This window comes from Periplaneta americana, chromosome 1 (assembly GCF_040183065.1).
Source record: "Periplaneta americana isolate PAMFEO1 chromosome 1, P.americana_PAMFEO1_priV1, whole genome shotgun sequence".
Classification (NCBI taxonomy): Eukaryota; Metazoa; Arthropoda; class Insecta; order Blattodea; family Blattidae; genus Periplaneta; species Periplaneta americana.
This window is the reverse complement of record NC_091117.1, coordinates 47,398,029-47,424,979: the sequence shown is the minus strand read 5'-3', so window position 1 is coordinate 47,424,979 and position 26,951 is coordinate 47,398,029. Positions and strand designations below refer to the sequence as shown.

The 26,951-nt window shown below is 34.2% G+C and overlaps 1 protein-coding gene and 1 non-coding gene across 2 annotated transcripts in view; both read left to right on the top strand.

Annotated features, from left to right (window-relative positions):
* mmd (disintegrin and metalloproteinase domain-containing protein mind-meld) overlaps positions 1–26,951 on the top strand; it is a 1,174,763-nt gene that overhangs the window by 854,732 nt on the left and 293,080 nt on the right. The window contains exon 6 of the mRNA XM_069819516.1: positions 4,656–4,802. Within this exon, the coding sequence (XP_069675617.1) occupies positions 4,656–4,802 (147 nt within the window). The remainder of the gene's footprint in view (positions 1–4,655; positions 4,803–26,951) is intronic.
* TRNAN-GUU (transfer RNA asparagine (anticodon GUU)) lies at positions 9,094–9,166 on the top strand. Its single transcript has one exon. It is a non-coding gene; the product is annotated as a tRNA-Asn (tRNA).

Here is a 26,951-nt window from a genome sequence, read left to right as displayed (position 1 = left end):
TGCTTTAGAGTCTAACAATATAACTGCATTTTTAAATTTGCTGATGTGGCATAGAAGATTCCTGAGACTTTCACTTATTGCAATGATTTCTCCATCAATACTTGTTGTTCCATACCCAAGAGATCTATAAAGTGAGAAGAGACAGCAAGTAACACCTGCACCGGCACCTTATTCTCTGGAGATCAAGGATCCGTCAGTGTATAAATGAAGCCAGTTTTGTGGAGGGTACCTAATATTAATTGTCTCTAAAGACAATTGTTTTAGTATTTCACTGTTTACTTCTGATTTCAGTATTTCTTCTGTTAAATTTAGATTATATTCCATATTTAATAGAGTTAAAGTGTTTGGTTTAATTTGTAGGTTTTCTTTTAAATTCGGGATATTGATTTTCTGTTTTAATTCTTGAACAATGGATATGAAACTTTTTTGAGTTTTCAATCTACAGAGAGGACTGTATGAATGTCAATTGTTTCCTGGTAATCTAATAAGTAATGTAAAGTGCTACAAAAGAAGGGCTGCATATCGCAAATATTTTAAAGAAATGTAAATGATGCAACAGAACGGAGAAGGAAACTGATAACAGACTACAACAATATGACAACAAAACAAGAAGAAAAACATTTTATTCTGCAAACTGTGTCCGAATATCGGCACCAATATTCAGATGTGAAGAAATCAACTTCATTTAAAGACTTTTAAGAACAATAGAAGCATTGATGGTAAACAGTTATAAATATTCACTTCTGGTTGAATATAGAAACTTAAAGGAAATATTCAAAACTTCAATTCAAATGCGCCACGTCTTCTTACTACGCAATTCCTTCCTTTTTTTCAGAGAATTATTTTCTCAATAAGTGTAACAATTCTAGAAGGTGTCTTTAAATTTTTACGGCAAATAAAAACCCACCTGTATGGCTAAGAACCACTCTATGCATATCAAACATACCTACTTTTATTTCCAAAAGGAGTCATATATTCTGAAGAAAAAAAAATTAAATATACTAAAAATATACCAACGAAAAGTATACCTCCCATCTTAAAGGTGTAATAAATAAAACACCAAAACGTTTGACAAAATATAAAATACATCCAAATGCCTAAAGTAATATTCAGTTCTCGTTCACTATATAAAGTGAAGCATGTATGTATTGCAGCCCTTGGTACTTATTCAGACAGCCATATGAGTCAACTTACCGCATGATGTGAACGTGTAAGCGGGTACTGATGGCAGCGTTATTAGGAAGTTGCTAATGGTGTAACAGTATTGAATATTGAACGCGGCCTAATAGCTTTGACAGAGCCATGACAAGTGACGCCGTCCTTTGGGGATAGGCAGAGAGAGCCATTCCTAGTGTTGGGGTCAATAAGTTACACGTGGGGGGTTGACGACACTTTGTTCCGCAATGTTGGCAATAAGTGGCATCACATTAACTAGAAATAAATAGGCCATGAGAACAACGTGAGCATCGGTTTTCCGCGTCAGAGTCCAGGGCTCAATCCCCGTCATATGTTAGTACAAATTGTTACAGAAGGAAGAAAAATATACCCAGAAAAATTCTGAAGTTGGACTAAGAAAATATCTCTCTCTTGGATGAGAACAATGTCGTCCCCTCCTCGTACATAGAAATAAATAAGTAGTCGTTATATCTAGTGTGAAAACTCGTCTCTACCATATTAATACTCGTATATTACTATATTACACACAACACACACATAAACACAATTCGTTTCATATTCTCCGCAACCGCGCTAAGGCAGACTGCAGAACTGTAGCTCCTCAGAGCGACTGCCTTACTACCCCTTCTTACCTCACCCACCTTTTCTATCAGTGCGGTCATGGCGTTCTAGTAACGTTCGGCTGCATCAACATTCATTCTCGCGGCGGCAGGTATACAATACGCTATCAAGAATTACAAATGAACAGATAATAAAATCCTTAGGAACATACCTTTATAAAGTAGGAGAAAAATTAATGAGGGAAATAAATAAGTTAAAAGACATGTATAATAAATTTTAAAATATATGTGTGCATATAATGTAAGAAGGTCTATCTATGCACATATCATCCTATTACTAGTAAAACCGATTAATCCCACTTTTAGTGTGAAATAGGTTAAGTACAGTCCTCGACTTGTTTTTCCGTGTTCTGTATTCTTCTAAAATGAAGTAAGTCCGAAATGTTGCATGCAGGCAACAAGCCAATTACTTTATTTGAAGAATTTATTATGATTTTTTTGTGCATTAATAAAGTTTTAATTCCTATTTTTACAAAACTTGCATTACTGGTCTTAACTGGTTTTACTATAGGACGATAAATAAATTGTACGTTGATAAGTGAGTGATAGCTACAGTATATGATCGGATGTCAATGCTGCCATTCAACATTGTAACGCACTCCACCCAAATAAATAAATATATAAATAGCCTAAATAAATATATATAAATAAATACACAATACGCGTACCGGTAGTGCAGTTTAAAGAGAAGTGGAACATGGCAAAATCTAAACCCGTGAAAAAATATTACTTCCAACGAAAATGGGAAAATGATTATTTTGTTGTTGAAAACGAAAGAATTGCTTGTTTACTGTGTCCCATCCAATTTTATTTCTACTCGTCATTTCAATATTAAATCACATTACAACAAAACCCAAATTAATAATTATGGAATGCACAAACTTTCGGATAAATTCATTATTACGAACTGTATATTGATTATTTATTTGTATACTGTTAAATTAAGGACGTCACTCGTTGTGTCCATTTTGAATTGAAATTAATAGTGACTTTCAAGGTTCATTACTTAAATGCTATAAATTTATGTTTCCGTAGGTTATGATAGGAGGAAAGTTTTCGGGTGGAAAGAAATCCGAAAGAAACTACCGACAGGAAATCTAGCATGATTGTAAACCTTGAAACGAGATAACGCATTAGAAATAGGCTACAATGAATTTATTACAATCCTTTTTTAAAATTACATGCCGCCACTGATGGACCTGTGCAAGGGCAGAGAATGTAAACAACTCTACGCGGATGTCGATCATCTTCAATAGAAGTAGAGTGAGGCTGACGTCATATTTCCCCTACTTACGGGCTGTGCAGGCCTGCGCTAAGGGAATAGCAACACGTGTTCGCGTAAGAGAGCGGCTTAGTCGCAAGAAAACACATCATGATTATGTGCATAACTGTACGAAAGGTTCAAAGTAACCTAACTCGTCACAGAGGGGCATTGGTGACTGTGCATTTACTTCTTCCTGCTCTAGTCTCGCTTCCGGTTTGCTACTAGAGCCACTGAAAGCATAATTAAATGGGATTATTCTTGAATGCAGTGAGACAGTTAAAAACCTTTTTACGACAAGCGATCTAAATTACAACACTCAGACTTGCACAAAAATATTTTCTCTACTCTACTTCCTGTTTCATATGAAAGAATTTCTGTCATTTAGTCTAAAAAATAGAACAATGGAATATAAGGACAACAAAGGGCAAGAAGAATATAAGGATAACAAGAGTAATCAAGAATAACAAGGGGAATGAAAGGATAATAAGAGGAATGCAAGGACAACAAAGGGAATGTAAGGAGAACAAGGAAAATACAAGGAGAACAATGATAATAAAATAAGAAGGGGGAAATAAGGAGGACAAGGAGAATACAAGAATAACGAGGGGAATAGAAGGAAAGCAAGACAAGGAGAACAAGAGGAATAAAAGAACAAGAGAAATGCAGTGAGAACAAGGGGAGAGAGTGAGAACAAGAGAAGTACAAGGAAAACGAGGGGAATAGAAGAAGAGAGTAAATACAAGGAGAAGAGAAATACAAGGAGAGCAGGGGAAATACAAGGAGAACAAGGGAAATACAAGAATAAGGGGGTGTATTGAGAGCAAAGGGAAGAAAATGAAAAAAACAGGGAGATTAAAAGAACAGTGGAAATAGAAGGAGAATAAGAGGAAACAGTGAGAACTAAGATAAAATAATGAGTACAAGGGGCATACAATGAGAACAAGAGGAGCGAGTGAGAACAGAGGGAATACAAGGAGATCGAGGTGAATATCATAATAACAGATGAAACACAAGGAGCACAAGGGGAATACAAGAAGAGCGAGGGAAATACAAGGAGAACGAGGAAAACACAAGGAGAACAAGGGAAAGACTAGGGGAACATAGAGACAAGAAGAAGAAAGTGACAATAAGGAGAACAAGATAAAGTCAAAGAGAACAAGGGGGAATATAGGAAAGACAAGGAGAACAAGGGAAATGCAAGGAGAACGAGGGAAAAGCAAAGAGATCGAGAGGAAGACAAGGGGAAAAGAGGAATACACGGAAAACAAGGGGAAGGCAAGGAATCAAGGGAACGACAAAGAGAACAAGGGGATGGCAAAGACAATAAGGGTAAGGCGAGGAGAACAAGTGAAACAAAAAGAGCACTTTCGGAATATAAGTAGCACAAGGAGGACAAATGATTACAAGCAGATTCAGGACAAGGGGTTGAATTTTTATGTGATGATTAATTCCCAATTTATCCCTTCAGTACTTAGTGAAGAGGAATGCTAGTTTTAAGTCAGAAGGATGTTATAGAATAATCATTATCATAAATGCGTAAAATTTATGACTGAATGTTGTTTTTCAACCTTGACATGGTTCTCTTTTCCTCGCAGGAGATCGAGCACTGTTACTACCACGGCACCGTCAAGGATTATCCTGGTGCCACCGCAGCCTTCCACACGTGCAATGGTGTCAGCGGTGTCATCCACGTGGGCAACGAGACGTTCGTCATCCACCCGTTCTATGGAGGCGATCTCTCGGTGAGTAGATTTCATTCTTATCACCGGCATTGCATTGCTTGAACGTGCTGATCTAAAGAGTTCGGATATCTTAGTCCCAAAGCGTGGCCATTTGTTCTGATTGTAAGGCGTTCTCGACGTAGCAGCAAGGAATGAGCAGTCTACCTATAGTTATAATACAAGCAAAACTCAGCTCGGACTCTTCGGGACGCACATGCTACACCCCTCTACCCCCCCCCCCCTGCAGTAGGCGTGAGAGCATGCTGGGAACGGGAGCAGACGTCATCTGCGCGAGACAGTCACGCCCGTTGGTTTCTGCGCGCTGAGTTTTCCTTGTCGGAGCCTATACCAGCTATTAGTGAAATTAAAATTCCAAGTCTTTCAAATACAAAACATCATATTACAAATTCTTTGGGATTCTTTACATATCATTCAATATCATTTATATTTTCAAGAAAGGTAATTTTGTCAATATGGCATTTTGGCATCAAGCGAATCCCAAATCCAAAACTTAATATATATTTTTCAATTAATCGATTTAGAAAAAACATAACTGTTCTTTATTCTGGATCCTTGTGGTCACCCTCACTGGAGGGTTGATGATATAATCAAATCCTTCTCTCTATAGATATATATTGCAGGAAATAAAATTAATTTGTATTATCTTTCTATCATATTCACTTTTTATAATGAATTAACAACTCTTAAATACCCATTTCTGTGTGATTGATATTTTACTGTCCATATTATTCTTTGACTTTCATGCTCTACCTAAACATGATGCTTACCGATTGCAGGGGACTTGCTCCGCGTGTTATATCTAAGGAGGTAAACATTGGCTTTCTTCTATATCGACGGAACAGTGTATGGGACCAGCATTCTAAGAAATTTTTGAAGCCTAATCTAGTACTACAATCAGGTTTCTTTCGTCAGTTATAACAGCGGAAGGGGATCATCGTTTTGACCTTATATAACGATTTTCCATCTCTCTTGTGGATATGAAGGTATTTGTACGTGATTAAATTTTCGTCAAATTCAACACTTCACATGACTTTTCAATACTTGCCAATACTTTTCAAGTTTTATTGTGAAATCACTTACAATACTTTAGGGACCGTTTTCATAGACATTCCTTAGCGCGGGCTTCCGGTAGATGATCAGCGAACTAACGTTTTTCGTATTCATAAACCAGTCTTAGCGATATGATATGATATATGGTATGATATGATATGATATATGATATGATATGATATATGATATGATACGATACGATACGATATGATATGATATGATATGATATGATATGATATGATATGATATATGATATGATATGATATGATATGATATGATATGATATGATATGATATGATATGATATGATATGATATGATATGATATGTTGTGATGTGATATGATATGATATATGATATGATATGATATGATCTGACATGATATGATATGATATGATATTATATGATATGATATGCGATACGATACGATTGATATATGATATGATATGATATATGATATGATATGATATATGATATGATATGATCTGACATGATATGATATGATATGATATGATATGATATGATATGATATGATATGATATGATATGCGATACGATACGATTGATATATGATATGATATGATATGATATGCGATACGATACGATTGATATATGATATGATATGATACGATACGATTGATATATGATATGATATGATATGATATGATATGATATGATATACGATACGATTGATATATGATATGATATGATATGATATGATATGATATGATATGATATGATATGATATGATATGATATGATATGATATGATATGATATGATATGATATGATATGATATGAATCCTGTACAAGTAACTAGTCGATAGGCCAGGCTGGTTTAGCACGCTAGTAGCGCGGGCTAGAGAAATGTCTATGAATAGGTATTTGATGGCCTTGAAAGTAAATAATAACATGTCCTCATTAATGAAAGACTTGACAATTCTTTGAAGAAATTGACCAATGGGATTCGAAAATATTATAGCGTCAACAATCGCAAAAATCATGGCGTCGTGACAGAAAGCTTTTTGCAAGTTAATTTAATTACATGAATTAAACCAGTGTTTGTACGCCGTGAATTCTATGGAATACCGTAATAAAGTGAACTATAAAATAACTATAACCTTGTTCGGAAAACTAAACATAATTTTTTTTAATTTCATATCTGGAAATAATGAAGAAAGGCGTATTTGAACCCCCGAACCTTGAATAAAATAACTGATAAGGCAACTAGTAGATAGCAGAGAACAAAGTGATAAATGCTGTCCGAAGGTACATTTTTAGCTGAAAACGATTCGCGTATGAATGTTTTCAATCAAGGACTGGCATGAATGGAATGTTAACAATTAAACCGGTATCGCCTCGTTTTATTCCATCTTAAGAGCACGACAAAGGACTCAAATGATGTAGGTTGTTCATGTGAATCTATTGTCAGCGAGTAAAAAATGTCTGCAAAGTGGAGAAGTCCTTTGTATGGCCATATTCTCCCTACATCAATTACTTAATGGTAGGAAGGAAGCTTTGGGCATATTACATACCTGAATCAATTGTATGAATTCTCCTTCCGAGATGTATATCCCGTCGCTGGGAAACGAAAATTACAGACATCTCAGTGACTTGCTATTACGTATCCAAGCCAAGAACCATACTAATGTATCACTACGCTGTGATAAACAGAAAAAGTCAAGTACACATAATTTATAGATAATATTAGGTTTCTTTTATTGTAGCATAACGGTTAATTACATTACACTGATCTGAATTGACATAATATGTATAAAAGAAGTTAGTTATAACAGGGGCGGCCCGTCCTTATGTGCTACAGTGCTACAGCACAATGATAATTTTTGCTCAAATAATGTATTTGCAATACCATAGTATTTGATCTGCCATTTGACAATTTCCCGTGGTTATGTTCACGACGCGTTATAGAGTGTTTAGTCTTCGCTCTTCGCTCTTTGATGCCTCAGGCGGTACGTTGTGCTACTCAAAACTCTACATGAGAATGTAGACAACTAATGCGCATGTGCGAAGCTGAAATCACTGCTCTGATTGGCTATTTTTACGCGGGGAAGTGCTGTAGTCAGCTTCAGCACAACACAGCTTGGAGATTGCAAAAGTAAACCGTAACGAAAGAATGCTTGTTTGTGGAAGAACTCGGAACTATGAACAACGCGTTTGGTAATTCAAGTGTCAAACCACTGCTGCCATCTACCTGGTTTTTGAGGTTCCTCCTGAATCAGTCAGTCCAGAAAATTGAAGCCAAGGAATTACGTGACAGTATAATTCAGGAAACTACTTATCGTTTCAGTCTTTAAGCTACCTAGACGCAACAAAATTGTTAAACAGCAAATTTTTTGATGATTTTTCGCATAAATTTCCTGAACGCGAACTTGAAGTTGCTGTCAACAGCTATATTGTACCGAACAAAAGAGTGTTAAAGACACAACTTGGAGTTCTATATGGAAGACCCGACTTCCGAAATATAGATGGAGCTGCAAATCAAGCTTTCAGGTATAACTCCCTGTAAAGTTGATTTGAATGATTTCGAGGGAAAAATTATTCCGGGGCCGAGTATCGAACCCGGGACCTTTGGTTAAACGTATCAACGCTCTACCACCTGAGCTACCCGGGAACTCTACCAGACACCGATCCAATTTTTACCTCTGGTAGAGTTCCCGGGTAGCTCAGTTGGTAGAGCGTTGGTACGTTTAACCAAGGGTCCCGGGTTCGATACCCGGCCCCGGAATAATTTTTCCCTCGAAATTATTCAAATCAACTTTGCAGGGAGTTATACCTGAAAGCTTGATTTGCATAATATACGTCACTGTTCGTTAACAGAAAACCACAACTTATGTCACACAGAGTTAGTGTGCACTCAGTGTTGGTTGCTTGACGGTTGTCAGCCCACTTTGAGGTCTGTGGATATAGAGGTAAAAATTGGATCGGTGTCTGGTAGAGTTCCCGGGTAGCTCAGTTGGTAGAGCGTTGGTACGTTTAACCAAAGGTCCCGAGTTCGATACCCGGCCCCGGAATAATTTTTCCCTCGAAATTATTCAAATCAACTTTACAGGGAGTTATACCTGAAAGCTTGATTTGCATAATATACGTCACTGTTCGTTAACAGAAAACCACAACTTAAGTCACACAGAGTTAGTGTGCACTCAGTGTTGGTTGCTTGACGGTTGTCAGCCCACTTTGAGGTCTGTGGATATAGAGGTAAAAATTGGATCGGTGTCTGGTAGAGTTCCCGGGTAGCTCAGTTGGTAGAGCGTTGGTACGTTTAACCAAAGGTCCCGGGTTCGATACCCGGCCCGGGAATAATTTTTCCCTCGAAATTATTCACAGATGGAGCTGTTCAATTGTTACAATACATAACATAGCCTCCAACAATTCACAGGATCCATTCTGTGAAGTAACGAAGTTGTTAAATATTTTGGTTACAACACCAATGACCACTGCTGAGCCAGAAAGATGTTTTTCTTTCTTTAAACGCATAAAAACGTTTTTAAGGAACACTATGTCCCAGGATCATCTCACTACTCTTGCAATACTGTCAATAGAAATGAGTATGATGTCCAAGATGGAGGGGTGTAACTCCAGGGTAATTGACAAGTTCTGCAGTAGGAAGGAACGTCGTATGGACTTCATATTTCGTCATTAGGCGAGTCTCAAATTAAGATAAATACATACAAGTGTGTACAGTAGGCCGATATAGAGATTGTAGCACACTCATTAATTTGACCACCAGCCCCCACTGAGTTATAATGAAATATTTACTGAACTATATTTTATAAAACTTGTTGGCTTTTGCTTTCAATCAAATTTCTTGGCTTACAAATCGATAATATGTTAAATTGGAAAAATCATATTAAAGAAATTACAATAAAATTAAATCCAGCATGTTTTGCTATTAGATCTACATAAGAGATTGTAAATATCAATATCTGAAGAAAAAAAAACAATATATTTTGCGTACGTTCACTCGGTAATGAGTTTTGGAATAATATTCTGGGGAAATTCTACAAATAGTAGCAGTATATTTCTACTACAAAAAAAAAAAGTAATTATAGAATAATAGTAAGTGTCAAATCCAGGGAATCATGTAGAACCATTTCAAATAATGTCCCTGACTTCTCAGTATATTTTTTCGTTAATAAACTTCCTCGTATGTAATCGTCAAAACTTTGTAACTAATTCAACAGTTCACATCATAAATACGCGTCGAAAGTGACTTTCATACTCCATCGGCAAGTTTATCGTGCTATCAAAAAAGGAGTGCGTTATATGGCAGTAAAATATTTTACTAGCCTCCCTATGGATATGAAAACCAAAATCAAAACATAAGATTACTTAGAGCCAAATTAAAGAAGTACCTAATTTCTCAAGACTTCTATTCTGTAGGTGAATTTATGACATTCAGCAATGCTCCATGAATATTTCTGTCTTGTATTCAGTATCGATACTAACCCCTTGTGTTGTACTAGTATACTGTAAAACTCTTCTGTATATATTTCAACTAGACTATGACTATAATTAAGACTTTGTAGTATTATTGAAATCTTTTCACATGATCCATATTCCAGCTGTGAAGCGATGTACGAATGCCATGGAATGTAAAATAAATACAATACAATTCAACCAATCGCAGATCAGTTAGTGACGTCATATTGTTTCGGTCTAGTAAGATTCTTAACTTGTATAGGCAATAGTGTTAATGTAGGTTATATAAATCTTAAAGTATTCTTTTAGGGGCTGGTATAAAAAAAAGTTTGAACCAGCCTGAAATTTATTAATTGCTTCGAGACAAGTGTGTGGTGATTCTACAGTAGTAGACCGTAGTACAATTTCCCGATGGTCTCGACGTGTCCGTGAAAGCCATATTGCTAGAGAAGACAACCAATGCATTGGAAGATTGAAATCATCTCCGAACTTCACTACAGAGGTAATTGTTGCCAGTGTTTTGGAAGAAGACAGACGGGTGACATGTGCAGATATAGCTCCTAGGAAACTGCGCCCAAAAATTCGCGAGCTACAGCTACAATTATTGGAATCTGGTGTGCTGTTTCTCTACGATAGTGATGTCAAAGCAAGCGCATTTTTCTGATCTTGACGTCGTGCGCGGGCATCAAGCGCTAGGTATGGAAGGAGCAAGGATTATGTATATGAGTAAGGAGCCCTGTTTGATTAAGAAAACAGTGGTGTATAAACTTCAAACAGAACATGAAATTTTATGTTGTTATTTTATATGGCTATTTGCTGTTTGATATTATCTATATTATCTGTAAAACAAAGTACTAAGAACAGTTTCTTAATATTGCAGTTAATAACATATTAAAGAGTTAAGAAGGAATATTCACATAAATTTCATAGTAGTAAAACTATACTATATCAAGTGAATGAAACATCATTCATAAAGAAAGTGATATCCCAAAGAAAGAGAGATTAAGTATGACATGGTAAGTTGGAATTGATATTGATGGTATCTTTAGCCTCATAAAAGTAAACAATAAAGTAATCAAAACAATATTATAGTACAAAGCAAAGTTACCTAGGTACTGTATTTGTTTTAAGTGTAACTAATATTACATAACAAAACTCTTATCGAATTATACTTTTAAGATGATATTGGTGACCAACTTCCTATCATCATAATATTAAATTATTTTCTCAAAATCTGCTGAAGCTATACAGCTCACGTTTTTACAACACATGGGCACATATCTTTTATTTATTATGTAACAGTAGTTGCTTTGTTAATTCATTTTCTTACAAACATTTTCCATATGAATATTTTCAAAATTTCCAATACGTATCTTCAGTAATATATGTTTACGATATATTAGATTTACGAAAACATTGTTTCAGTATCTGTAAGGCTATTAAATAAACACATCTGAAAATTTCACCTTTCTGTAAAAAGTTGAGAAAATACTGCTTTTGAATAAAAAGGAAACTCTTGAAAAATGAGCATTAAAACTGAAACTTAAATTCTTATAATGCACTTATACTTCTCAGACAAATCTAAAAATTAACATGGATACAGTTTTAATAAGTTCTCTTCCCTTCATCCATTGCATCAGTGCTGGCATCCCTGTATATAGCGCGACCAAGCGACATATACTGCCCCTTTCGTGTGTCTCTTTCCTTTCCGCTGTAAAGCGCTCAGGTTCTCCTGAGCTCTAAAGCGCTCTTGCCCATATGGGCATCAGTTGACATGACTGCTCTACGATAATGCAAGATAGCAAATCTCCGGGTGACTGAATACCGTATAACCGATTACAAATGGGAAACACTCCATCAGCTAGCTTACAGTCTGGACATGAATCCACCTGACTATGATCTTTTCACGAAAATTAAAAATCCACTTCGTAGTTAAGTATTTGCAATGTTAAATGACCTGAATACAACTGTGACCTGATGCATCGGAGACCTGAACTTCAGAGGAAAATTAAGCGGCATCCAAAAGCTACCACAGCGTTGGGAAGCAGTCATTACACTTCAATGGGGGACTATTGTGAACGATCTTGTTGTAAGTGGATTGAAAAAATAAAATGTGTGCCAATGAAGTAAGTTTGTGCATTACTCCTGGGATCACCCTCGTTTAACATATGTACGAAATTGTTTTAATTAATAATTTTAGTTATATTTTGTTAGTTTTCATAGTAACTAAGTTTTTTTAAATAAATCATACTAGTGGCTTGTGCAGCAAATACTGCAAACTAAATTCATTAGACGTTCAAATAAAAGTTTTTCAGATTTATTTTCAGTGAAGAATATCAGACATTTTGAAAGTTATTTGCTTCCATAATAATGAAACATACTCCCTCTGAATGGTTTTTTTTATGCCAAATACTTTTTCTTGAACTTATCCACCTTCAGTTTTTTAGTTTCAACGCGAAAACGCAAGTAACACTGTCAGGACGATAAGTGGGTTTTTCATGTGGGAGTAAAGCAATAGCTACTTCAGGTCATTGTGGATTGTAGGTGAAAGTTAAAAAAAAATGATAGGTTTGCCATGCTTTCGAACAATAGACGTAGCAGCTTGGTATAGCTGCTTCATGTAGAGCTTGAAATGTAGAGTGTAAAATCATTTTATCCTGCTAAGAGATCTTGCTGAAATGATCGGGAGACTACAAAATTTTGTAGGCCTCTTATTTTATCAGTAAGTAATACCTTTTGGTCTTTCCTTAGGAACTGTAATTTTTGCACTCTCTCGAGCCAATACTGAAGAGAATGACGCATATAAATATCTACACCATACCGCCATTAAATATATGAAAAAGACCCAACCCCACTTGATTAATAACTATAGAAAATATTATTATCTTACGTAAGTTTTGTAGTTTTATATACATAATAGCCGCCACTCAGTAAATTATAGAAATGAAGATGTAATTTAAGGTATTCTCTACATCTACTTATATAACCCCAAAACGTTTCACTTTCATATCATCAATATAGCATTAATATGTATAATTAATTAAAAATAGTCACATCATGGCATTAACTATAATAATATTTCATTTCTAATGGTAATAATGTCATCAAACCACCTCAAGTTTTGTAGATTTTAATATCCAATACACAGCTGTACTCAGAAAATTACACACAACAGAATCAGACCTGTAAATTATTTTAGTAAGTATTGAAGTTTTTAATAACCAATTGAAATTGAACTCTAAATATGTCAGCAATCCTGCATGCCATGGCCTTCGTGCAATAGCCTATTGTTTATTGTAGTGTGTTTGTGTTTTGTTTTATTCTCAAGACTGACGACAGATGGATTTTGGAAAATAGTAAAATTATATAGGAAAATTAACAATTCACTGAAAACTACTATTTTTCTGAAAATCCTTGGATGCCAAGCTTCAAAATGATGGGTCATTCATTAAAATCCGTTCAGCCGTTTTCCCGTAATGTCCATTACCAGTTCAAATTATATATATAAAAATATAGATATAGGTATGACGAAATCTAGTGCTTGTGCGTTTAATCTATACTAATAATAAATCTGTAGCCGAAATTTTTCTGGTAATTTTCGATTTTCCAAAAATAATTGGTCCTAACATATATAATTAATCACCCTGAAACCGAAAATCGCTTTTTTGAAATTTTTATTTGTCTGTCTGTCTGTCTGTCTGTCTGTCTGTATGTATGTTTGTTACCTTTTCACGCGATAATGGCTGAACGAATTTCGATGAAAACTGGAATATAAATTAAGTTCGTTGTAACTTAGATTTTAGGCTATATGGCATTCAAAATACATTATTTAAAAGGGGGGTTATAAGGGGGCTTGAATTAAATAAATCGAAATATCTCGCTTATTATTGATTTTTGTGAAAAATGTTACATAACAAAAGTTTCTTTAAACATAATTTTCGATAAGTTTTATTCCATGCAAAATTATGATAGGACTGATATTTAATGAGATAAATGAGTTTTAAAATTAAAATAACTGCTATCTAAGGCTGTATAATGAATTAAAATACAAATGACTTCGTCTATAAGGGGCCTTGGACAGCAAAAATCGAAAGCCTACAGATAATGTTTCTGTGTTTGTATGAAGTAATGTCGGAAGCTAAATTAACCGATTTGTATAATTAATTATTAATTCACCATTGGAAAGTGTAGTTTCTCTAGATGGACATAATGCTATAATGTTATTACAGTAACTTCTGAGTGAATCGAGGACAGGTAAGATTAAAATAGCTTCTTATGCACAGAAACCTTGATAGGCTATTCTGTACATTCGTTTCCTGTATTTCCTAAAATAATTTTTATGACCAAATGAGTGGTCTCTGGATCAAAATGATCGCATTTTAATTTTTTTAATACAATTTAAATTAAGTAACATAATAAACGATTTATCCTTCTATCAAACACGAATGTTCCCTAGATCAAATGTCCTATTTTAATTATGTAATTACTTTATATTTATTTCTAACGGGTGCAGCGGAGCGCACGGGTACGGCTAGTTGCCTAATAAATTGGATTGAATTACTCTGTGTACTGGATTGGATTTAATTCATTTCCTAAAACTTCTTTTAACACAAAGACGTACTTAAATCAGATCTTATGAAACCACGGTTCCACTGATGGTTTTTTTTTGTGCATTTTCTCTAATGGTACATGAAAATAGTGTTTATAAAGTAAATATTTTCGAGATAATTATTCATTTACATGCTCAAAGAATAACGATAGTGAAGTAGGCTAAAGTAAATCGTTTTGGAGAAGATTATGTTTATAACAGGAAGCAGGAAGCTATTGAAGAATCGCAGGCAGTCTACGCTGATCACCTTTAATAAATTAAGACAATGCGAAGCTCCCAGCCGCAGAGAGAAGTTCTGCTCACGCTCCGTGCATTTACTCAACCTCCCAGTCTCCACTGTGTTAATATTTTACTTTTCGAATGAATTGCTTTGTCGCTTCTAACCGAGCTGGACCGAGACTCGGAGAGCAAAGAATAATATTACACCACAGTCAAGGGGAGTGGGGCAGCTACGCCAAGCAAGATTCAACAGATTTTATACAGAGAGATTTTTAAAATCTCAGCTAGTGAAGGTTCGACGCTTTTCCCAGTAGTTCAGTGTTAAAGAATTGTCTCATTAATTCGCTAACTCGGATGCATTGAATTGACAAAAACTTGTAGATGATCATAGATTGAGAGATTTTACTGACTATTTCGTTTATATGACGTCCTTCCATTTTCGGCCAATGAAGTGTAATGAAATTTTGAATTCCAACCAATCACAGTCATACATCGTGATAATTTCTGCAGCTCGAATTATCACTATCAATTTGTCGCATGGTCATTCTTTTGTTTAGTCAGTGTCGCCAACTGTTTCCATGTAAATCGATGAGCATGAATCCATTGTACTAAGTAAAGTGCAAAATCCTATTTCCACATCTACATCTTCATCTTCTAATTCCATGTCCATTGTACCTAAAGAAAATGACACTCCTTTATAACAATTGTTCATTTAATTAATGTAATAATCAGGTTATTTGTAATGATACTATAAAAGGTTTAAAATTATTATTTTAGCTGATAATGAAAATATATTTCTGTTACAATAACAAGAGAAAAGCGCAATACATGTAATTAACATTTTTAAACCTGTATTTCGCTTTTCTTAATTGGCATTACTGAATACCATTCAATTTCCTTATTGCAGTAATCGTTATTCATCTATTTCGACTTCACAATATCTGAATAGGTTAAGTATTCATAAATATAATTAACATTTTGCGAGCGAATTTTAAGGATATATTATTTTTAATTTTTATTTTATTCACGAAATAGTCCTAATAAATGTCACTCGAGGTCTAAGATTTCCCAAATAAATCCACTCTCTTTGCTCGTGGATTTATCGGCAAATCTCAGACCTCTTGTGACATTACTATAGATAATTATTCTCCAGTTTTCCCCAACTTCACAAGTTTTATTCCATTATCAATCTTCATTTTACCTTACATTTTAATATAAATACTGTATAGGCCATTCGTTAGCCCGTGAAACATACCTGTGCGTCAGGGGAAGAAGAAAGTGGACTGGGAAGCTTCCCTCCCTCGCTACGTTTCTACTTACAGCAAGTGAGCTCACTTACTTCCACCGTAATGTTCTTACGTCATACTAAGACGCACGAAAGCATTTTGTTTCTAGAGATAACGAATGACCTACACATCTATATGAACATATCGTGTTTTGTTAACAAAAGAGAAACGCTAAGTTTTCAGAGGCCGAAAATAAGTTGTTATTAAGTTTGGTAAAGAAATACAGCCATGTAATAGAGATAAAGAGACCGATTCGTCCACATGGAAACAAAAAAGAGGAAACATGGAACGGCGTAACGAATTCAACGGTTGCAGGGATTGTAGACCACGAGTCTTAAATATGACAACTTCAAGTGTGTGAAGAATAAATTTGCTTTAGAGAAAATTGACAATAGGAATGGTCGGAATAGGTTGCACGGGTTTCGAAGCAGTAGACGATAATGTTGTAATAGCTTTTCAGCACGAAAACACAGTTGTAATTCTGACATTTTATTAATGATAATTTGTAATATTAAGATTTTCAGAACACTTTTAAAAGAATACAACGAAATATAAAAAATTAAATGCTCAACAAGATAACGCCAAATCATTAAAGATCCATTACTGGAATTATGAATTATTTTAAGATTAGTTGACTTAAATAAGATTAGAAAGTATTCAAGGATTCTCTTCAAATATTACATCATCATCTCTATTTCATTTATTAATCCACTTATATATTTACCTTCAATAATTAACTTTCTTTTTTCTTTAATGTTTAAAATCACATTATATTGTACATGTTTATTGTATTCAGGACCCTTGTGGTCACTCAAATTCTTTGAGCTGATATCTTTAATGAATAAATAAAAAAAGTGACAACAATACGACAACATTACCAGAAAAAATATAAATTGCTCTAATTCTCCATGTATTTAGTTTTAAAATATGAAATAAACATTCAGTTCTAGAAAAACTTGAAAACATATCCATCTACTGATAGTCACACCAGTATATAGAGAATTATAAGTAGCGCGTCGTGCCTTTTATGTAACAGTGCCTTATTTCAGTGACCTTCAAAGCAGCTCTCTCTGCATCAGCGGGAGGTTCTGTCTCCCCCCCCCCCCCTGGAGTTGGCGATGATATCGCACAAGCAGAAATACTTTTCAGCAGACGTGCCAGCGAATCAGGATTGATGTTCCACCTCTAGCGTTTGAAAGTGGAATTATACGCTAACGGAACGCATGCGCGTAGGAAAGCAGACCATGAAAATTCGCTCAGTGTCCATTCTTTGTAATTCCTATTCGCTGATCACACTGGGAATATTTTTGTCTTGATTTTTAATTTGAAATAATTATAATTTTCGTTGTCTGCAGAAAATGCATTATGACTGCCCTGGAATTAATGAAAGGTAATTTATCCTATATAATAAATTGAAGATTGAGCTTCGTATTTAAATGAATTTCATAACGAGTTATTTAAATTGCAAGTAGACCATCCGGATAAATGTTCTGTCTGAACACTGCCGATATAGGCCTATATTTTTCTTGTACATCATACCATAACTAATTTAGTCCACGGAGTTGATACATTGAGTTGGAGATCTTCTAATGTATTTGACTGGTCAATAGTAAGCCTACCTAGTCATCTGTCGTTCCTTCATACCGTTTATAACTCTTATCATACGTAACATTCAAACAGCCGTATCTCCACCCATTGGACACATGTTTATATGGATTTTTTACTCACAAGGGAACCTTCAATAACCTGTCATAGTGTCCACATCTGTGCAGTAACGGTCAGCGCGTCTGGCCGCGAAACCAGGTGGCCCGGGTTCGGTTCCCGGTCGGGGCAAGTTACCTGGTTGAGGTTTTTTCCGGGGTTTTCCTTCAACCCAATATGAGCAAATGCTGGGTAACTTTCGGTGCTGGACCCCGGACTCATTTCACCGGCATTATCACCTTCATCTCATTCAGACGCTAAATAACCAAAGATGTTGATAAAGCGTCGTAAAATAACCTACTAAAATAAAAAGTAAAAACCTGTCGTAGTGTAGATTTTATTCACTTTTCGTACAAAGGAAGAGCTAGAATGAAAGAGCGAGTACCAAATATGAAGCAATAAAATGGTATTCTTATACATTTTCTTGTAGTTAGTTTTATACTCGTATAGTTTTCTGTTTCCTCTAAATTTATTTTGATATAAGAATAAACAAGTAAACAAAGGAAATACAAATTTTATTGAGAAATATTTTTTTGTGGTTACGTCTATATGCACGTTTATTTTCAACGAAATAAAAATTAGAAACTAAAAGAAACCTAAACAAATGAAGCTACAAAGAAAGAAATAAAAACTATATTTCAAAACTCAAAAACATTTTTTTTCGCCTATTACGTCATTTTTACGTACCACTAGCAATACAGTACTACATGACGATAGCAACCTAGGCTTAAAATTTTTAACAAGACGCCATGATGGATGAATATATAATAGGATGCGAAACTTGCTGAGTTTTCCGTAAGACATGCTAGAGGCGCTAATGTAGAAACTGATCTTGCTGCCATCTGTTGGACGGTGAAGAAATTACATCTAGCAGCGCACCAAGTAGCGAAAACAAAAACTAATTAATCCATGCATCTAGCAGCGCACTTGGTGACGAAAATGTTAAACTATGCAGAAAATATTCCTTCCCTCCCACCCTCATCGATATTCTCAACTAATCCAATTTAAAATAAAACATTTACATTTTTATTTCTCACACCATCTTCCACTGAAAATTCTTACCCTAGCCAACAGAAAGATAAAAGAGACGATATATTTACACTACCCAATTAAAATATAACCAAACAGAGACGGAAAATAAAGCAAAAGATTAGATAATTGGGATTGTATTCTTTGGGCATTTAGTGTACAGCGCAATGGAAAAGTTTGCAAAAACTATTCAGATAGTTCAATTTATTATATTACTGTTACTTTACAATACATTCAACAACACTATTTTTACAACGTCCATAAACATCACTGTTTAACATACACCGCTTATTCACACACTTAGTATCACTTTATGTCCACTCATTAGCAACTTTCTGGCTGCCATCTTGTCTTCTCGAGCATCGTCTGTTCGTCTAGAACGAACGGATAAATAGAGAACTCTGGGTAATCTATCCAACACGTAGTTCTAATGTTCACCTCCCACGACGTCGTGCGCTGATCATCTTATTTGAACCCCCTTCCGTCAGATGGTGCTGACTGCAGTTTCGCATCCTATTATATATTCATCCATGACGCCTTGGTGTCGACAACCTGCATTAATGTACCTCACTCCAACCTGTTTATTTACTTCTACAGATCTCTCGATCTATGAACAAATGCTGGGTAACTTTCGGTGCTGGAACCCGGACTCATTTCACCGGCATTATCACCTTCATCTCATTCAGACGCTAAATAACCTAAGCTGTTGATAAAGCGTCGTAAAATAACCTGCTAAAATGAAAAAATAAAAAAATCTCGATCTGCGAGACGACCGCATTTGTACGCGGACTGTACGCAGGGTTGGCTCATATATCCTAGCCGCCCACCTGTCGGTTCAGAGATCTGCCTTGCCACTCGTCAACTTCTTCGCCCTCCCCAACCCCCCCCCACCAACACACCTGAAATGTAGTGTGATGTCTGGTTTGCTTGCCCCTCAAGTGGCGGGGCAGCAGCGACCGTGCTGAAAGGTTATCCGTGTTTGCCAACTCTACTTGCTTGTTGCTTCGCTACCACTACCCAAGCCTACTTCACATTCGCGCGTTTCTGAGTGCTAACGGTTTTCAATTTTTTAGATTTTCTGATGGCGTTTATATGTCATATACCACTTTAAAATAATTACTGCTTCAAAACCGAAATATTTCAAGCATCTGAGGCACTCTATAGAAACATTTTGCATGATATAACGCTCTAAGTGCTTTAACCCCTAAATGCATTTTCCATCTTTTACAGGGCATGAAAACTCATAAATCTACTCTGAAATTGTGAAGTAGCCTAACTCAATATCCACTTATCTAGAAATTCACTTACTATTTTATCCCTTTTGAACGATTTCTCTGCCGTTTCTTTCATAAGAGGACTTGAATAAAAAGTGATTTCAACTTCTAGAATATAAAAATAGTGTTTTATTTAAGCTTAAATTGACTTAACTATAGATTTCCCTATGATAATATTCTCGTCTGAGAAATGATTACAAAAGATACCTACGAGAATGATAGAAACCAAAAAAAAAAAATACAAACATTTCTATGATCTATTTCTAGAGACACTATCAGAGATTAGATTATCCATGTATATACCTGAAGAAAAATACTCAAGTTAAAGAATAAAGTCAATGCATTTAATGGTGATTTATAGTATAAGGGAGTAAAACTAAACTTTATCTGCAAGTGGAAAGTTTACCTCCTGAGGCGAAGCATAAAATCTCGTGTTCCATACAATATTTTATAGGTACATACAGTACTGGTATCTAATAAGAAGACTTCAGTTTTAAATTATAGGCTTATTCTTGGTAATGTGTTCGTTGTGAAGCAGAAATGAATGAATGTATGGAATATATTGTTGGTAATATATTTGTTGTAAAGGAGATAGTGATTTAAAAAATTGTATCAGTGAATGAATACCCTATATTATGAAACAAGTTTATAATGTTATACTTTACGGCATGCGTCAATGTTTAGGAACGAGCGAAGCAAAAAAATTTCAAATTCAGAAAGGTATTATTGTTATTATTATTATTATTATTATTATTATTATTATTATTATTATTATTATTATTGTTATCATTATTATTATAGTTATTACTATTATTATTATTTTAGTACGTAGTATTGTGATATTACTTGCTTTGGTGATTTCTGGTAACAGTGGGCAACATTGAAATGACAACTAGTTTAGTTTTTAGGAACTAATCTTACGTGACCCACTATGATTTATACTGTGGAGTGCCATATTGCTCAACTTTAGTACCTCTTCTTTTTATGATCTTCATAGATGTTATCCGTACAATAATAAATTCGTCAGTGTTAAGTGTTCACTGCCAATTTAAAAAATCAATAATAAAATCAAGAATATTGCTCACTGGCAACAATACTACTACTACTACTACTACTACTACTACTACTACTACTACTAATAATAATAATAATAATTTTCACTTTACCACTGGAATTCGAAATCGGCCAGCCTAACCCAAATAAATATTATCCCGACAAACATTATTATCAATTGAGTCATTGAAAATAATATTAAATTACTTCCTGCTAAGAATAATTTGACGCATTAATTTTGTCTTGAATTAAATCACTCCTTCACAAATGAAGAGGTGGATTACAAACTGACATAAGTCCAAAGGAGAAGTTATGAGAAAAATTACAAAAACTAATAAAATAAATTTGTCGCCTCTAGATACGTTTGAAAGAAGAAATGCAGACACTTAGTCAAGAATGGGAGAGATTGTTAAATAAATTTACACTGTTGTAATGCTTGAAAAGTCCTGCGCCGTTGCGTCGCGGTCTAAGACATCCTGCCTAGGACTCGCGTTACGGAATGCGCGCTGGTTCGAGTCCTCATTTTTCATGAAATTTCGGCCAGTGTATGGGACCGGTGCCCACCCAGCATCGTGATGCACTTGGGGAGCTACGATAGGTAGCGAAATACGGTTGGGAATGCCAGCTATAACGGCTGGGGGGATCATCGTGCTAATCACACGATACCTCCATTCTGGTTGGACACCTCTGCTTCGGCATGTGGGCGTGAGGCCAGCAGCCGGCTGGTCTGTCTAGGCCCTTCACGGGCTGTAGCGCCACGGATTATTAATGCTTGAAAAAGGATAAATTAAAACGTGAATAAAGCAAGTTTAAATATTTAAAAAAGGACTTAGGACACTTTGGAATCCAGCTCTTCAATTGTCACTAATTTACGAAAGTTTATTGCTAACGCTCTTGACAAAGGGAGGAGAAAATTGTCCATGCCGTGCGAACTGCTCCCTTGTTGCGCTGCGGCAAATATTTGCAGGTGTGAATGGACCTTCGGGCGAGTAGATGGTCTGATTGCCGCTTCAGAAAATTCACCCCAACTCTTCCCTCTCGTCTCTCTTCGTAATGTGTTTACTTCCAAACAAGCACTTCAAATTAGCCTGCTTGATGAGGCAGCATTCTGCGTTCTAGTCCGAATCTTTGCTTACGGTCGATGGCTAAATACCACACATTTATGCTGCAAGACTTGAATACTAACTTTTGTACATTAAATGGGCAATGCAGAGTTTCTAAGACTTGAAGCATGCCATCTAATTACAGTGTTATGCAGAAATAGTTTTTAGAAACGAGCGTTCATTGGCCTGTTCCATCCTCTTGACGTGGTCTAAGGATCGTGTTTTGAGGTTCGAATTCTGATTGGGCTGATTATCTGGTTAAGTACGTTACCAGGTTTTGCCTAAAGCGCCATTCACAATGAAAATTAAGCGTATGAATTAGGACATTAAATTAAACGGCAAAATTGAGAAATATTGTTACTATTCACAATAAAAAAAAAACTTAACGTAAATAATAAACAATGAACAAAGAGAACAAAAAACTAGGAAAATGGCTATGTGTGGGAGCTCTATTATAAAATTTAGGTCAAATTGGTAATTGTACAGGGTGAACCGTAAGTATTGTCATTAAATTAAGGGCGTTATTCTTTTAGATATTTCGAACAAAACACTTTAATATAATTTTTCTCCTTTTCTCTTCCTTTTCGAGATGAAAATTGTTTTATAAGAAACACTTCATAGCGTGTTTTGGGAAAGCCATTGAATGAATTCCCAGTATACTCAGTCAATTGAAAAGAGCAGTGTATTATGATAATAAATGATTGAAGGAATTTTAGCTTTGTCCTTTATATGTAGGCTACAGAGATTTGAGCCCAACAAATGTAACATTCCGTTCTGCAAAGGAATTTTTTTTAATGTTCGCGTATTAAATTGAATGAGAAAATAATAAATTCACATATTATATTAATGATAAAATAATAACTTCACATACGAGAAACTAGTAATTTTAAATAGTATCTTAAATGAGAAAGTAATAAATTCACATTACATCTTAAAAGAGAGAGTAATAATCTCACATATTATGTTAATTATACAATAACAACTCCACATAGTTACGAAAAACTAATAATTTCAGATAATATCTTAAATGAAAAGATATTAAATTCAGATTATATATTAAAAGTAGGGTGCGAATTAAGATCTCTGATGAGCAGGGGATAAAATCCTAGATATAAAATACCACTCATAAAATTATTATTATCCTCATTCAATACGGCTCAACGCTTGGTCGCACTGAGTTGCTTGTCTTGCATCTTGATCATATTAATAATTATATCCATGAGCAGACTTAAGATAAGATGTGTAATTCCTAAGTTATTGATTGTTGTCAGCTTGCCGGTGATGATACATCAATATTATAAAATATACTCATATTAAAACAATTACATTTTGTGAGAGGGGATAGAAGTTATCCCTGGTAGGGATGTTAATATGAATTTATGAGAGGGGGATATCTTTCCAACAGGGGGGAAATCCTCCCATCCCCCCGTTAATTCCCACCATGATTAAAAGAGAGAATAATATCACATAGTATGTAATGATAATATAATAAATTCACATACGAGAAACTAATAATTTCACATAGTAACTTAAGTGAGAAAATAATCTTATTATTTATTTAAATTGATTTATTATTTATTTAAATTTAAATATACAGAATACAGAATATAATTACAACTATAGAAATAGAAATAAAATAATACAATCAATATGAAAAGGAAGATACAGATACAATCATTTCATATATTATCTTAAATGAGAAAATATTAATTCAACATATTATCTTAATTGAGAGAATAATAATTTCACCTATGATACTAATTATAAAATAAGATCTCCACATAATTACGAAAACTAATAATTTTACATAGTATATTAAGTGAAAAAAATAATAATATATTACATATTACATTAAATGAGAATAATAATTTCACACATTATCTTAAACGATAAAGTAATAATTTTACATATTATCCTAAATGATACAGTAATAACTTTACCTACATAGTATCTCAAGTAAGAGACTAATAATTTCATATATTATCATAAATGGTCGGCCTCAGTAGCATAGTCGGTATAGCGCTGGCCTTCTATGCTCGAGGTTGCGGTTTCGATCCCGGTCCAGGTGGATGGCATTTAAGAGTGTTTAAATACGACAGGCTCATGTCAGTAGATTTACTGGCTTGTAAAAGAACTCCTGCAGGACAAAATTCCGGCACACCGGCGACGCTGATATAACCTCTGCAGTTGCGAGCGTCGTTAAATAAACCATATCTTTTTTTATAACAACAATTTCACATATTATCCTAAATGAGAAAGTAATGACTTCACATACTACCTCAAATAACAAAGTAATAATTTCATTGATTAATTTTCCAACTTCTTTACTGTGTTAATATTTAGGAATTTACCTGCGAACTAGTTTCGGAGTGTTGTTCTTCATTGTTGAACAATGAAGTTATTAACACAATAAAGAAGTTACAAAGGTAACCAGTGATATAGGTATAAGTGTTAAAAGCGTATGTAGGAAAATAAAGTAATAATTTCACATATTACCTTAAATCGGAAAATAATAATTTCACATATTACCTTAAATCGGAAAATAATAATTTCACATATTACCTTAAATCGGAAAATAATAATTTCACATATTACCTTAAATCGGAAAATAATAATTTCACATATTACCTTAAATCGGAAAATAATAATTTCACATAGTATATTAAATAAGAAAATATTTATTTTACATACTATCTGAAGTGATAAAATAGTAATTAAATATTACCTCAAATGAGAAAGTAATAATTCAGATATTACCTGAAATGAGAAAAGAATAAATTCACGAAGTATCGTAAATGAGAAATAATTTCGCTTACTATCTCAAATGAGAGAAGTGATAATTTTACTTATTCTAAATCAGAGAGTAATAATTTCACATAATATTATCTTAAATGAGAAAATAATAACTTCACATACTATCTTAGATGGATAAGTAATAATTTCACATACTACTCCAAAATAACGAAAAATTAATAATTTCACACTACAGTATGTTAAATAACTGGAAAGGCTGGCATACAGTTTCATAATTATGTAGGATTAAAACCATATATACAGGAAACATTAATCTATATAATCATCATATTTTCATATTTTAACTAAATTCAAATTTCAAATTTATTTATTTAATACATTACACTTAAGCTACATTAGGCATTACAGCCCGAAAGAGCAGAAGCTCGTACTCTGGCGCAGTACAGATCAGTTATATAAAATATATCACAAAATTAAGAGAGTTCATTGGGTACAATAAAATTAATATATGGTAAAATACAAAATTACATGAATATTAAGGTATCAATTTTTAACTCGATTAACTTGAAAGAAATACAAAACTATTAAATAATTAATCTAATTTGTTTCATATATCTATGTGTGTTAAGTGTACTTAGTTCAGGGTAAGCTCTAATTAATGCATTATATATTCTGCATCCAACATTTCTGCTGTGTTTTAATCCAACAGTTGTGTGGCAATGGAAGGTGTTTAGAAAGAAACTGTAGTTTTGTCTCGTGCAGTATTCATGAGGATCAAATTTAAATTTATTGTGATTTTTATGGAAGTAAATCAGCCATGTTTGTTTATAAATTTGTTCTACATTTGATACACCAAATTCCTGAAAAATTAATTTTGTTGGGTAATCTGAAGGTTTATATAGACAAATTTTAATAATTCTTTTTTGAAGCAAATTTAAAGGGTGGAGTGTCGATTTTGCCATTCCTCCCCAACCTAACATACCATACTGAATTATTGATTGAAACAGAGCTAAGTACATGGTACGCAGAACATAAGTAGGTAAATAAGAACATAGAATGGAAAATTTGTGAATTTTTTACGCAATCTGTTACACAGGAAGGAGATAATGCTTGTCCAATTTTAAATGTTGGTCAATAATAATAATAATAATAATAATAATAATAATAATAATAATAATAATACGTAAATATTTAACTTGTGAGGATATTCTCAAGGCGTGACATGAGCAAGTAGGTAAGTTACAATCGTGTATTGTTATATTTCTATTATTAACTAGCCGTATCCGTGCGCTCCGCTGCACCTGTTAGAAATAAATATAAAGTAATTACAAAATTAAAATAGAACGTTTAATCCAGGGAACATTCGTGTTTGATAGAAGGATAAATCGTTTAATATGTTACTTAATTTAATTTGTATAAATAATTAAAATGCGGTCATTTTGGTCCAAAGAGCAATCATTTGGTGCAATGACAATTCCTTTAACATATTTCTTAATTGTTATTACCCGCAATCATAGTTTAATGAAGATTGACATATCATTTAGTTTTAATGTGTATACTTTATATTACTTGCTACATGTTTGAGAAGTTACTGTAATAATATTGTAGAATTATGTCCATCTAAAGAAACTACAC